The 15471-nt window shown below is 42.1% G+C and overlaps 1 protein-coding gene across 5 annotated transcripts in view; it reads left to right on the top strand.

The window, feature by feature from the left end:
• The window catches only part of LOC143675831 (isopentenyl-diphosphate delta-isomerase 2-like), a 65820-nt gene that overhangs the window by 27538 nt on the left and 22811 nt on the right, over positions 1–15471 (top strand). Inside the window, exons 1-2 of one of the 5 annotated variants that reach the window (XM_077151789.1) lie at positions 8425–8554; positions 14799–14882. In XM_077151789.1, coding sequence (XP_077007904.1) covers positions 14857–14882 — 26 coding nt within the window. In that variant the 5' untranslated portion in view covers positions 8425–8554; positions 14799–14856. Of the gene's footprint in view, positions 1–8422; positions 8555–14795; positions 14883–15471 lie in introns of those variants that run through there. The other 4 variants (XM_077151790.1, XM_077151794.1, XM_077151793.1 and 1 more) reach the window with 4 other exon arrangements.

Below are 15471 nucleotides of genomic sequence, written 5' to 3'. Positions count from 1 at the left end.
AGGCTGTCTTTTTACTTTCTTGATGAAGTTCTTTGATGCACAAAAGTGTTTAATTTTGAGGAGTTCCCATTTCTTTCTTTCTTTCTTCAGTGCTCTTGCTTTGGGTGTAAGATCTATAAAACCACCTCCAAGTGAAACTTATAAGATATTTCCCTACATTTTCTTCTAACTGTTTTATAGTCTTTGACCTAATGTTTAGGTCTTTGATACATTTTGAGTTAACTTTTGTATAGGGTGTGTGATATGGGTCCTCTTTCATTCTTTTGCATATGGATATCCAGTTCTTTAGGTACCATTTATTTATTTATTTTTTTTTTGTTTTTTTTTTTTTTACATGGGCAGGCACCAGGAATCGAACCTGGGTCCTATGGCATGGCAGGTGAGCATTCTTGCCTGCTGAGCCACCGTGGCCCACCCAGCACCATTTATTGAAGAGACTGTTCTGTCCTAGGTGAGTTGGCTTGATTGCCTTATCAAAGATCAATGTCCATAGATGAGAGGGTCTATCTCTGAACACTCTATTTGATTCCATTGGTCAATATTTCTCTCTTTATGCCAAGTATCATGCTGTTTTGACCACTGTAGCTTCATAATATGCCTTAAAGTCAGGTAGCATGAGACCTACAACTTCAATTTTTTTCCTCAGGATACTTTTTAGCTATTTGGGGCACCCTGTCCTTCCAGATAAATTTGCTTATTGGTTTTTCTATTTCTGAAAAGTAAGTTGTTGGGATTTTGATTGGTATTGCCTTGAATCTGTAAATGAATTTAGGTAGAATTGACATCATAACTATATTTAGTCTTGCAATCCATGAACACAGTATGCCCTTCCATCTATTTAGGTCTTCTGTGATTTCTTTTTAACAATTTGTTATAGTTTTCTTTGTATAGGTCTTTTGTTTCTTTAGTTAAATTTATTCCTAAATATTTTATTCTTTTTGCTGCAATTGTAAATTGAAATCATTTCTTGATTCTCCCCTTGGATTGTTCATTACTAGTGAATAGAAACACTACAGATTCTTCAGTGTAGAGCTTGTACCTTGCCACTTTGCTGTACTTGTTTATTAGCTTGAGTAATTTTGCTGTGGATTTTCAGAGTTTTTGATATACAGTATCATATCATCTGCAAACAGTGAGAGTTTTACTTCTTCCTTTCCAATTTTGTTGCCTTGTATTTCTTTTTCTTGTCTAATTCCTCTGGCTAGAACTTCCAACATGCGGTTTGGCCAAACCGCTAAGCTATCGGGGAACCTCTACTCCTCAGCTTCTCACTGCTTGCTAGACGACACTGCCACATGCAGAAAAGGGGCTCGAGCCAGGGGTCTGGGTCCAAGGGGCGCGCGCAGGAGACCTCGCTGCGGGTCTAAAGGACTGGAGGCCGAGTCAATTAAGGCATGAAGCAAGGTAGCTTTATTGTTGATAGACGCTTATGCCAGGGCCGCCAGTAGCTAAAGACCACGAGGCTCGGCGAGCCCTGGATTATATACAGTTTGAGGAGAGGCGGAGTTAGGGCGTGGCCTCCAGGGGAGGGTAGCCAATCACACAGGGAGGACGGATGAGTGACTGTGACCATAGAGATGCTGTTCCTGAGTGTACCCGTAGCAGAGGATGTTGGGTAGGTGGAGGACTAAGGAGAATGTGGCATATTTCTCAGGGATTAGAGCCTAGTCATACTTAAAAATTTTTAATCATTTCTACCTTCTCTCCCTGCCTCTCATGTCTGTAGCCTAACTCACTGTTCTCCCTTCCCCCTCTCGTCGGAAACCTCCCATCTCAGTAGCTTATCTCAAAACTACAAGCCTTCCTGTTATTCTGTCCTTGCCTCTAGCCCTCTTCTGCCGCCCTTGCCTAGCAACTACCTTTTAGCTTGTGTAATTGGCTCTCCGAACCCCCTACCCTCTCCCCTACTCCTCCCCCTGTGTGACTGTATATAACCTGAGCTCCCTGGAGCCTCGTGGTCTTTTGTGCACTTGAGCCCCCTCAGTACTTATAGCTTATACCGTGTAACAATAAAGAAGCTTTGTGCTGATTAATTGGCCTTTGGCTCAAGTCCTTCAGTCCCCTAGCTGAGATGGCTAGGTTCCGCTTACCTCAGGTTTACACCCAGCGAGCTCGCCCCCTCTCACCCAGTGGTCTGGCCGCGAGGCAGCCCGGCTGAAGCTATCCTGGCAGGAGAAGACCAATAGGGTTAGAGAGACAAGACTGCATCATCACTAGTCGCCGGTGAGGCTTGTAATTCAGAGGCTTAGAAGAACCGGACGTGCCAAAATGGTGAGGGAGGGAGAGAAAGAGACTAAGCTATCATGCCAAGAATAAAATTATGCCACACCAACACAATGTTGAATAACAGTGTTGATAGTGGACACCTTGTCTTGTTCCTGATCTTAGGGGGAAAGTTTTCAGTTTTTCCCCATTGAGGATGATATTAGCTGTCTGTTTTTCATATATTCCCTTTATCATTTTAAGGAAGTTCCCTTCTATTCCTATCCTTTGAAGTGTTTTCAACAGGAAAGGATGTTGAATCTTGTCAAATGCTTTCTCTGCATCAGTCAAGATGATCATGTGGTTTTTCTGCTTTGATTTGTTGATATGGTGTATTACATTAATTGATTTTCTTATGTTGAACCATTCTTGCATACCTGGGATGAATCCTACTTGGTCATGATGTATAATTCTTTTGATGTGTTGCTGGATTTGATTTGCTAGAATTTTGTTGAGGAATTTTGCATCTATATTCATTAGAGAGATTGGTCTGTAGTTTTCTTTTTTTGTAATACCTTTGTCTGGCTTTGGTATGAGGGTCATGTTGGCTTCATAGAATGAATTAGGTAGCTTTCCCTCCTCTTCAATTTTTTGGAGGAGTTTGAGCAGGATTTGTACTAATTTCTTTCTGGAATGTTTGGTAGAATTAACATGTGAAGCCATCTGGTCCTGGACTTTACTTTTCAGGGAGCTTCTTAATGACCAATTCAATTTCTTTATTTTTGATTGGTTTGTTGAGGTCATCTATTTCTTCTCGAGTCAAAGTTGGTTGTTCATGCCTTTCTAGGAAGTTGTCCATTTCATCTACATTGTTGTATTTATTAGCATAAAGTTTTTCATAGTATCCTGTCATTGCTTCCCTCATTTCTGTGGGGCCAGTGGTTATGTCTCCTCTTCCATTTCTCATCTTATTTATTTGCATCCCCTATCTTCTTCTTTTTGTCAATCTTGCTAAGGGTTCATCAATCTTATTGATTTTCTCATAGAACCAGCTTCTGGTTTTATTGATTTTCTCAATTGTTTTCATGTTCTCAATTTCATTTATTTCTGCTCTACTCTTCGTTATTTCCTTCCTTTTGCTTGCTTTGGGGTTAGTTTGCTGTACTTTCTCTAGTTCTTCCAATTGGGCAGTTAATTCCTCAATTTTTGCCCTTTCTTGTTTTTTTTAATATAGGCATTTAGGGCAATAATTTTCCCTTTTAGCATTGCCTTTGCTGCGTCCCATAAGTTTTGATATGTTCTGTTTTTATTTTCATTTGCTTCGAGATATTTATTGATTTCTCTTGTTATTTCTTCCTTGACCCACTGGTTGTTTAAGAGTGTGTTGTTGAACCTCCACATATTTGTGAATTTTCTGGCACTCTGAATATTATTGATTTCCAACTTCATTCCTTTATGATCTGAGAAAGTGTTTTGTATAATATCCATGTTTCTAAATTTATTGACACTTGCTTTGTGACCCAGCATTTGGTCTGTCTTTGAGAATGATCCATGAGCACTTGAGTAAAAGGTGTGACCTGCTGTTGTGGTGTGTAATGTTCTATAAATGTCTGTTAAGTCTAGCTCATTTATTTTGTTATTCAAATTCTCTGTTTCTTTGTTGATCCTATGTCTAGATATTCTGTCCATTGATGAGAGTGGGGAATTGAAGTCTCCAACTATTATGGTAGATGTGTCTATTTCTCTTTTCAGTGTTTGCCACATGTATTTTGGAGCATTCTGGTTTGGTGCATAAATATTTATGATTGTTATGTCTTCATGTTGATTTGTTCCTTTTATTCATACATAATATTCTTGTCTCTTTTAACTGTTTTACATTCGAAGTCTAATTTGTTGGATATTAGTATAGCTACTCCCACTCTTTTCTGATTGTCATTTGCATGAAATACCTTTTCCCAACCTTTCACTTTCAACCTATGTTTATCTTTGGGTCTAAGATGTGTTTCCTGTAGATAGTATATAGATGGTCTGTTTTTTAATCCATTCTGCCAGTCTGTGTCTTTTGATTGGGGAGTTTAATCCATTAACATTTTGTGTTATTACTGTATGGGTAGTACTTTCTTCTACCATTTTGCCTTTTGGATTTTATATGTCATATCTAATTTTCCTTCTTTTTTACCTTTACTCATAGTCTTCCTTTCTCCACTCTTCTCCACACCTCTCTCTTTGGTCTTTTCATATCTGTCTCTAGTGCTCCCTTTAGTATTTCTTGCAGAGCTGGTCTCTTGGTCACCAATTCTCTCAGTGATTTTTTTTGTCTGAAAATGTTTTAATTTCTCCCTCATTTTTGAAGGTCAATCTTGCTGGATATAGAATTCTTGGTTGGCAGTTTTTCTCTTTTAGTAATTTAAATATATCATCCCACTGTCTTCTTGCCTTCATGGTTTCTGCTGAGAAATCTACGCATAGTCTTATTGGGTTTCCCTTGTATGTGATGGATTGCTTTTCTCTTGCTGCTTTCAAGAGTCTCTCTTTCTTTTTGACCACTGATATTTTGAAGTGCCTTGGAGTATCTGTCTGGATCTGTTCTCTTTGAAGTACGCTGCACTTCTTGAATCTGTAATTTTAAGTCTTTCATAAGAGTTGGGAAATTTTCAGTGATAATTTCCTCCATTTGTTTTTCTCCTCCTTTTCCCTTCTCTTCTCCTTCTGGGACTCCCACAACACGTATATTCATGCACTTCATACTGTCATTCAATTCCCTGAGTCCCTGCTCCTATTTTTCCATTTTCCCCCCTATAGTTTCTGTTTCTTGGTGGCTTTCAGATGTTCCATCCTCCAGTTCACTAATGCTATCTTCTGCCTCTCGAAATCTACCATTGTAGGTTTCCATTGGTTTTTTCACCTCTTCTACTGTGTCTTTCATTCCCATAAGTTCTGTGATTTGTTTTTTTCAGACTTTCCATTTCTTCTTTTTGTTCATTCCTTGCCTTCTTTATATCCCCCCTCAATTCATTGATTTGGTTTTTGATGAGGTTTTCCATGTCTGTTCATATATTCTGAATGAATTGTTTCAGCTCCTGTATCTCATTTGAGTTGTTGGTTTGTTCCTTTGACTGGGCCATATCTTCAATTTTCCTGGTGTGATTTGTCATTTTTTGCTGGTGTCTAGACATTTAATTACCTTAACTAGTTTATTCTGGAGATTGCTTTCAGTTCTTTTTCCTAGGGTTTTCTTGCTGGATGAATTTGTTATCTATCTGTTCTCTGACATTCAGTTCAGCTTTTTCTGGACCTCTAGCTTAGGTTTTGTTTAATAGAGGAGAATTTTTCAGTTCTGGTTTTCTTGTTTCTTGCCCTGCTTGTATGGTGCTCCCCCCACCCCCACCCTTTGGACGGTCTACTTAGGTATTATAGACACCAGCTGGATTTTCCTAGATCAAACTGGTCTCCTATCAGGGGGAAAGAGTCACCTGTGTTGGTTTTCCCTGATGATGAGACCCAGCAGATTGAAAGACTTTCCTGTGAAGTCTCTGGACTCTGTTTTTCTTATCCTGCCCTGTATGTGGTGCTTGTCTGCCTGCAGATCCCACCAGCATAAGATGATGTAGTACCTTTAACTTTGTCAGACTCTTCATGCTGGGGACGTGGTGGAGACAGAGGAGAGGTTGTAGTCTGGTTTTAATGGTTTCAAATTACCAAGCCCTGGTGTCTGAATTCCTTGAGGGAGGGATTCCACCTGTGTTGGACTTCACCCCTTCCCTGGGGAAGCCATAGGCTCCAGACAAGCCCTCAAATGGGCTTGTTTCTGCCTATGCCTGGGGCAGTTGCAGCCTGAGAAGCCCTGCAGCTGCTTCCAAATGCAGTTAAGCCTTTGTAGAAACAAAGCCACAAAGACCTCTATTTCTTTGCTTTTTTTCTTTTTCTGTCAGCCCATTGAGTGACCTCCACTTTGACCAGGTTCACCTGAGATAGGGGCCTATTTTTAGTAGTCAGAATTTGTTAATTAATGCCACAATTGGTGTTTGGTTGGGTTCAGCCCCTGCTGCTGTTAAACTCTCTTTCCTTTCCCCTCTGGGAAGCAGCCTGTGGGGGAGGGATGCCGGCTGCTGCGGCTTGGGGAACTAACGGTTCTGGGGAGGTTCGCATCTGGTCTAGCTGGTCCAGACTGGGGTATGCTGTGTGTCCCATCACTGACGTGGCCCCAGGAGCTGTTCTGTACCATTTCTGGTTATTTAGTAGTTGTTCTGGAGGATGAACTAAAATGCACACATCGTTAAGCTGCCATCTTGGCCCCTCCCCTCAGTTCACTCTTCTGCTTGGATCTTTTGACTATGTTTTAATTGGGTTGTTTATATTCCTATTGTTGAGTTTTAAGAGTTCTTTTTATATTTTGGATATGAGTTCTTTATCAGACATGTCTTTCCCAAATATTTTCCCTCAGTTTGCACCTTGTCTTTTCATTCTCCTATCTTTCACACAGCAAAAGTTTTAAATTTTAATAAATTACAACTTATCAATTTTTCTTTCATAGATTCTTCATTTGGTATTGTTCCTAAAAACTCATCACCAAACCCAAGGTGACATATGTTTTTCTTCTATGCATTCTTCTAGAAGTTTATAGTTTTGCATTTTATGTTTAGGTACATGATCCATTTTGAATAGCTTTTTTTGGTGAAAAGGGCAAGGTTTTTGTCTAGGCTTGTTTATTTGCACATATGTGTCCAATTATTCCAGCATCATTTCTTGAAAAGAATATTTTTTCCATTAATTAGCCTTCGTACCTTTGTCAAGGTCAGTTGATTGTATTTATATGTTCTATTTCTAGGCTGCCTATTCTGTTCCATTGATCTATGTGTCAAAGCTTTCCCCATCTTGTCTTGATTACTATAGCTTTATAATAAGTCTTGAAATCTAACAGCACAAGTTCGCCAACTTCATTCCTCTTTAGTCTTTTATTTGTTAGTCTGTCTTTTGCCTTTCTGTATAAAGTTTAGAATCAGTTTTCCATATATATAAAACAGCTTGCTCAGATTTTGTAAGGCCTTGCCCGGTAGCCTCTGGTTGGAAGGCCCCCACCCAAACTAAAACCCATGAACATCAGGGCATACAGCTGTTCAAACTCAGCCAATCAGGACCTGCCCTGACAAACCAAAGACCCTCACTGCACACAGCCTGTAGCTATGCCCACTGCACATGGCTGGTAGTTATGCCCCCTGGCGAAGGCCCATAGCTATGCTCCCAGTCCTAAAGTGCACGAAACTCCTAACCTACCACAGGAGGTCCCATAGGCATCATCCGCACCCCCACTAGCTAGCCTATATCTAGTCCTGCCGCCCCTAGGGTGGCGTGACTTCCCTGGCCTGGACCCTGAGCACCCAGACCCGGGAACCTCATCCTGGGACAATAAACTTTTTTAAACTCGGACTCAGTTTCTCTGATTTCTCAGTCGGCTACTGTCTAAAACCTGACAGATTTAAATTAGGGTTATGTTTAGTCTATAGATCAAATTATCAAGAAAAAATATCTTAACAATATGGGGTTTTACCATGCAAAATGTGGATTATTGCTTCATTTATTTAGATCTTCTTTCATTTGTATTTTATAGTTTGCTGCATATATATCTTGTATGTATTTTGTTACTTATACCTAAGCACTTCAGTTTTTTTTTTCTTTTTATTGGCATGGGTTCCAGAAATCGAACCTGGGTCTCCAACATGGCAGGCAAGAAGTCTACCACTGAGCCACTTTGCAACACCTGAGCACTTAATTTTTTTTTTAAGTTTTTTTTTTGGCAGACACCAGGAATTGAATCAGGGTCTCCAGCAGGACAGGTAAGAATTCCGCCTCTGCCACTGAACCACCGTTGTACTGCCCCCAAGTACTTCACTTTTGATGTTATTGCTTTATGTGGTATTGTTTTTAAATTTTAAATTCTGATTAAAAATTTGCACATGGCTGATATATAAGAAGGTAATTGACTTGTATATTTATCTTGTATACTGTGACCTTGCTATACTCACTTACTAATCATAGGAGATATTTTTGTAGATTTTTTCATACTTATTTACATAAGATATCATGAAATAAACATAGTCCTATTTTGTTGGGGAAGCAGCCATTGTGCAAACAGCTGTCCCTCCCTAGGTGGCCCTAAGAGCCTTGAGCCTGGAACATTCCCTTATTTAGAAACTAGACAGTGAGCTCATACTCAGCCCAAATTCTTCCTTATGAGGTAATCCTCCCATGTTCCAGCTGCACAGCAAATCCTTACTTACACATGTGTGTCATATGACAGCTGGACTCTGACGATCTGCTGGCTGAAAATGATCTTACTCTGTCTCTTCCCTATGTGAGTACACGTTGTTCCTTCCAGTGCCTATGTAACTCCTGTTTTTAGTATCTGGCCACACTCTTGTATTGGAGTGGGTTGACATCTCCTTGGTGTCTCTTCTGGCTGGCAATCTGCTGCAGTGGGCATCTCTAATTAAAGAGCCATGGCATGGTGGTGACTTAAGGAATGGTCAGTTCAGTGTTCCAGTAGGGTACCAGCTGCCCGCAGGGTGGCAGATTGAGATGATGGCCTTCCTGTGGCTACAGGGAGGCAAGTGTTCTGTAGATACCCCACTGTCTAGAGGGCCACAAACTCCGGAGGTGGGCCTAGGACGGGGTACTGAAGTTTCACCAGGTCTGGCTAGTTGCAGGCCCCAAATGCCCAAAGTGTCAGCTAAGGGTGATAGCAGAGGCCAGGAGGCTTTCTTGGAGAATGCTAGTAGATTGCTTTCTGTAAGCTTTGAGGTTCCAAAGGCGGGGCTGGGGGAGGTGGGTCGGTGGGAAGCATTGATCATTCTCTTTAGCCCCTGCTCCCACCCCAACTCCCCTGCAGAGCTGAATGGGAAAGATTAGAGGTCTAACAGAGGGGTTCCAGGAAGACTGGGGAGCAATTCTGCAGCCACTGCTTATGGCCTTTCAACAATGGCACCAGACCAAGCCTGAGGGTGACTCAGGAGCTAAGTATCTATCCACAAGCAGGTCCTTGGCACCAACAGACACCTAGACATTCCTGTGGCTGTTGAAACTGGAGCAAGGAAGAAAGAAGAAAAGAATGTAGGCTGTTAGGGATCTCATTGCCTAGAGGCCTTAAAAAGACCTTTGAGACTTGGTACATTTGCTTCCACAATAATGTAGGCAATCTGGTTGAAGCCTTGAGAGTGTCGGATTATACCTCCACCTACCTTCAAAGCCCAGAGCACAACCTGCAACCTCTGCCCAGACAGTAGTGGTAGCTGTAGGGAAGGTGGGGCCCTGCCCCCCACCCACGTCGTCCTGCAGCTGTGGGACCCGGCAGCATTCACTTGAGCAATGACCGCAGGAGGCAGGGACGACCCTCGTGGCAGTGGCCAAATGACCGAGTGCCCTGTGGACCGGCACCGCGGGCACTGGGCTTCAGAGAAGCAGGCTCCTCTGCCTCCAAGACTAAAGAGAGGGGAAGGGAGAAAGTGGGGCTGGGAAATGGGGAGGCAGAAAGACAGGGAGGAAAGATGGTAACTAACCTCACCCCTACTCGAGGTCACTGTGTCTGCGAAACTGGCACAGGAGGGGTGCATGTCACCTGATTGCAGCTCTCCAAGCGCACCCTCCCAATTTCGGGTCATCTGAGCTTGACCCTCACCCAGGAGGGATGCTTTGCGCTGCTCTGAGACTCACCCAAAGAACAGCAGCTCTGCTGGGCTCTTTGCTCCGCCCACAAACAAACGGGAGGCCTTGCTGCAGTCTGCACCCTGGCGGTGTAGTGACCATCGGGGTGCTGTTCCCTTGCCCTCCTATGAACCTTGGGATGGGTCTCACGGTCTCACAGGATTTTTACCCCGTCATCTCTGCTGAAGTGCCTGTGTCCCCAGGAGAGAAGGAAGCCTCGGGGGAGGGGCGGTGTTGGGTGGGAAGATTTCAGAGTGTTGTGATTCTGTGGTCACAGGATGCTAAAAGGATACTGGCATTGGGAAGAGGGGGAAACAAATAATGCCCTCCGGTTTTGGGTCTGAGGCCACCACTAGTGTGATTCTTGTACAAGCTGCCCACACACCTCACTGTGTGGCCCCACTATATAATGTATTATTGGTGGAGATGTGTTTCTATGTGCACTAGTGCCCAATCCCTGATGGGAATTGCTGCAGTGGGAATTGTGTTGGGAATGGAAATTGTCCCATTTTAGTGGGGCATATGAAAGACTGAACTTCAGTGCCTCATGAGCTATGACTAATAGCCTGCTATTTGATGAGGCCACTGTCAAGACAAAGTGGCATATGAAATCAGACTGCTGTGGGAATAAGACGATGGGCTAAATATCACTTCTGCTCCTAATGAGCTTTTCTCCCATGCCTCTGGCTGGTGGGGGCATCAGAACCAACAGCAGACCAGGCTTGTCAGCTGAATGTAGAGGCTGAGATAAGACAGCCCGTGAGGGTTCAACCTCCATCCTGGACTGGGCTTTCATGTATGGACTGTCACTGTCAATAGAAGACTTAAGAACAACATGAAAAAACTGTCCTAGTGACAGACTCCTGTCTTCAGGCCAGCATCTTCTGAGCAGATAGATCATAGGGCCTCTCATTTTACTGGATCCTGACTGTAGCTGGGACACATTCTGTGGGTTTGGCCTCGCCATTCCCATGCATTCCACTGACTCAGGCCCCACAATACGCTGCCCAGGCCCGACAATACCCCATGTGTTTCCCGTTCAGCTATTCCCTGAACACATTGCATGTGATAACGACACCAGTTTTGCAGCCCATCAAGGGGCATATGATGGACTTTCCATGCCCTATTACACCATGAAGTCACAGGGTGGGTAACTGACCATTTTCATGGACAACTAAAGGAGAGGCTTAAGAGGCTGTGGGAGGAGACAAGATAACTCCTCCCTGGATGACATATCTCAGGTGAGAAGTCTCAACGCAGCAATTCCAGGAAAGGGTGCTTTCCATTTGTACCGTATGTTTGATAACCAAATCAGGTACCTGGGGAGGCATGGGAGAGGGGACATATTAATGATTTTGTTTTTCAGAAATGCTTCTAAATTTGTTCCCTCCTCCTGAAGAAAAACTCTCCATGCTTCCTTAGCAATTGCTGTGAGCCCTTTCTGTTCAACTTAGTACTGATCCATACTCACACATGTTTCTGTTTGCTAAAGCTGCCAGAATGCCAGAAATGGGTTGGATTTTTCAATGGGGTATGATTAGTTTACAAATTTACAGTTCTAAGGCCATGAAAATATCCCAATTAAGGTATGAAGAGGAAGATACCTTCTCTGAAGAAAGGCTGTTTGTCTCCAGGGTTCCCCTGTCACTTGGGAAGGCACATAGCAATGTCTGTGGTCCCTTTCTCTTGGATTCTGGTTTCAAGTGCTCTCTCTCTCTCTCTCAGCTCCTGTGAGTCCTTCCTTATTTCTCCTGTGATATTTCTCTCTAGGCTTTCTGGGCTTTTACTATCATGTATCCTCTTCACAAAGGACTCAAATAAAGGATTAAGTTTGAATGGGCTAGGTCTCATTTCAATTGAAATAGCCTAAACAAAAGTTCCCACATGTAATAGGTCTGTCCCCACAAGAATGCATTAAAAGACCATTAAAAGAACATGGTCTTTTCTGGGGTACATAAAAGATTCAAACTGGCACAACACCTGACAGTACTGATTTCAAAACAGGAAGAAGGAGAACCCTAAGGCTGGAGTCCCACCCTGGAGTCCCATCTTATTTTTGGCCCTGATAAACTGACTGCCTGATGAATGCATGCTCTGTTTGGGATGCCTTAGTATTGGAAACTCTTTGTTTCCAGAGGTTTTGCATATGCCCAGTGAGAGTGCACTTCTGTGTTCCCTATTATGACACCTGCTTTTTGACACAGCCCCTCAACACCTGTTACTGGACAAAGGCAGTGAGCTCTCTTACCCATATTCAATGAACAATTCCTGAGACGCCCAGGGTCACAAAGAGAGAAAGATTTTATTGCCAGGCATGAAGCAGGAAAGCCTATCAACATGAAAATCTCTCTGGTAAAAATACAGTAATTCTGATAGTTATCAAAAAATGGGCAGGTTTTAGGATAATGAGCACAATGACTCCAGATGATATCATTAGAGGTGATCTAATTAGTGGGCATGCGCAGATTGATAATATGTGTAGTCATAGAATATATGTAAGAAAATGGTGGTCTCAATAGGATGGTGGGCATGACTTTTAGTATTATAATGAGGTATAGGTGACTTATAGGTTAAAGTCTGTATTAGTTTCTTAAATGCTGCCAGAATGCACTATACCAGAATTAGAATGGCTTTTAAAAGGGGGAATTTAATAGGTACAAGTTTACAGTTCTAAGCTTATGAAAATGTCCAGATTCAGGCATCCAGGGAGATATGTTCAATCAAGAAAGGCCAATGGATCAGGAACACCTCTGACAGCTGGTAGTCATGAGACTGGCATCTGTTGGTCCCTTGCTCTTGGGCGCCATTGATTTCAGCCTCTCTTCTTGTGGGGTTTCCTCACTTTGCTTCTCCAGGGTTGGCTTTCCATCTCTTGGCTTCCTTTGGCTCTCTTTGGGTTCTGGCTTGCTTAACATCTCAATGCTATACCTGCTGGGCTCCAAACATCTTCAAACATCCTGTCTCTATTCTCTGCCTGTCAGCTCTTCTCTGAAGTTTCTTTCAGTTTTTTCATTTCTGTCTTTTCTCCAAAAATGTTTCCCCTTTTAAAGACTAGTAAACTCATCAGGGCCCACCTGGAATGGATAAAGTCACATCTCTAGCAAATCAAAAGTTCACACCCACAATTGAGTGTGTCACATCTCCGTGATGATAATCTAATAAAAAGTTTCTGTCCTGCAATATTGAATCAGGATTAGAAGAAACAGCTGCCCCCACAAGATTGGATCAGGATTAAAGCATGGATTTTCTGGGGTACATAATAGATTCAAACTGGCACAAATTGTGAGGTACTGCACATGTGAGGTGGGCCCATTTTGGTTAGATCCAGCTTCAGTTATCAAGATAACTTTGGACCTGGGGGTGTTAGTTTTGAGTTGACCCAACTCTTCATTAATAAACATTAGGAGTATGTCTGGTGAGCACAAGACTCCAGAGTTGCAAAACTGGAAAAAAATGGGTACAAATGAGGGACAGTCACCAGTTTTTACAATCACAAGGGCACAAGATAAAGGTTATACAATCATCAAAGATCAAGGCAACTAGATTAGTTTGAACATTTCTGGTATTTCCTTTTGGCTATTCTAATATACTTAGAAAATAAAAAAGAAATACCTGTATAATGATTTAATAATCATAATCACTTGTTAATTCCTAACTTCTTGGCTACACATCCAACCCATTCAGGTCTAGGATGGGATAGCCTATGTTTTTCACATAGGTCCTGAAAAATCAAGGGATGGAGTTGAAGAATCTGGTTCCTAGCAAAGAACCTGGGTGTGATTTTTTTTTCAGGCCTGACCCTAGGCCATTACTAAGGTTTTGTCTGGCAGGTCTCACAGGGGAAAGATTTGGTGCCCAGTCATTGTGATGATACCAAACAAATGCAGGGTTCCCTGCCCGATGCCACAACAGCCAATCCATAACTCCAAGGTTTCAAAAAGAGAGAGTTCACTGCTATGGATGAAGCAGTAAATCAGATGGCCTATTAGCCCACAAATCTGTCTCCCCAAGTCTGAGAAGTTCATAGTTTTTACGGATTCAACAGGAGGGGGTGGGGTTGTTACCTTTGCAATAGTAAGTGTACACAAGGCTGAGACTAGTTGAACTTGAGTAATTTCAGATATTAACTTCTGCCTATTCTACAGTATAGAAAGAATACAACACCTATATAATGGTTCGGTAATCATAATTATTTGTAAACTCTTAATTTCTCAGTTACAGCTCTACGGTCTCTGAAGGGAGCTGCAGTCAATCATACATGACACCCCTGGCTGGCCTCGCCCATAAACATGTCTCCATTTGAAATGAACTTAAAAGAATTCATGCTCAAATGGGGTGGTTGTCTGTGCAGCTGCAATCCCCCTTGAGCTCTTTCTTTAATTTCTTTAGCTGACAACTTTAGTATTTGGGGTTCCTGGTTGAGAATTTGACTCCAAGGAGGTCTGGCCATATTTCTAGGAATGGTCCTCCTGGAAGCCACAATTAAATGCCATGTAAACATGATAAGAAAGCTTTCCAAATGAATCATCATTATTGGAATTATTCATCATACCCATCTGCACCTTCAAATTTGAGGTGGTTGCTGGTCCAACTGATTGTGACATGCTATTGCAGTTTTATTTGTTATAGCTTGGTATGGGTGAAGGGAAGTAGACTGTTGGGCAAGCAGCCATCATATGACCTGCCATGCCTCCCAGGGTTTGCCCAATCAGAGCCCTGATCCAGAACAATCCCTTTTTTTGGGAGTAGACTATGAGCTTATTATACTGAATCAAAACTATTCTTCCTTGTATGGTGATCCTCCCCTGTCCCATAGGAACAGCAAGTTCTTTGAATTGCTTCATCATGTATGTCATGTGACACCTGACCAACTCCACTAATATATTTGCTCCTAGCAGGGAAGGGATGAGGTAGCCCCACGGTAGCACCAGAAGGGACCCACTCACTGAACTGAAAATGGCCCTGGTCTCTCTCTTCTCTACGTGAGTAAACATTGTTCTATCCAGTGCCTATGTGAGTTGTGCATTTACTGGGGACACCAACACTTGTGCTGGAGTGGGTTGATATCTCTTTAGTGTTTCTTTTAACTGACATATTTCTTTCTTTTCAACTGCATATTTTCACTTCTTTGTCTTGTCTTATTGTTTTAGCTAAGCATTCCAGTATGATGATGAATAACAGTGGTAAGAAAAGACATCCTTTTCTTGTTCCCAGTCTTATGGGCAAAGCATCTAGTCTCTCAACATTAAACCTGATGTTAGCTGTAGGTTTTTTCCACATGACCTTTGCTGTGTTGAGAAAGTTCCCTTCTATTCCTATGTTGATGAGAGCTATTATCATGGATGGGTGCTGTGTTTTGTGAAATGCTTTTTTGTAACTGAGAAATTAAGGATTAACAAATGATTATGATTACTGATTCATCATATAGATGCTTTTTTTTTCTATATTGTAGAATTGACGGATGTTAATACCTGAAACTACTGAAACTCAACTAGTTTCAGCCTTGTTTATACTTGCTGTTGTAGTTGTTATTCTGGCCTAGTCCCTTCCTGTTTATATTTTCTGTTGTAA

This window comes from Tamandua tetradactyla, chromosome 1, assembly GCF_023851605.1.
Source record: "Tamandua tetradactyla isolate mTamTet1 chromosome 1, mTamTet1.pri, whole genome shotgun sequence".
NCBI classification, from domain to species: domain Eukaryota; kingdom Metazoa; phylum Chordata; class Mammalia; order Pilosa; family Myrmecophagidae; genus Tamandua; species Tamandua tetradactyla.
This window is presented reverse-complemented; position numbering and strand designations above follow the sequence as displayed.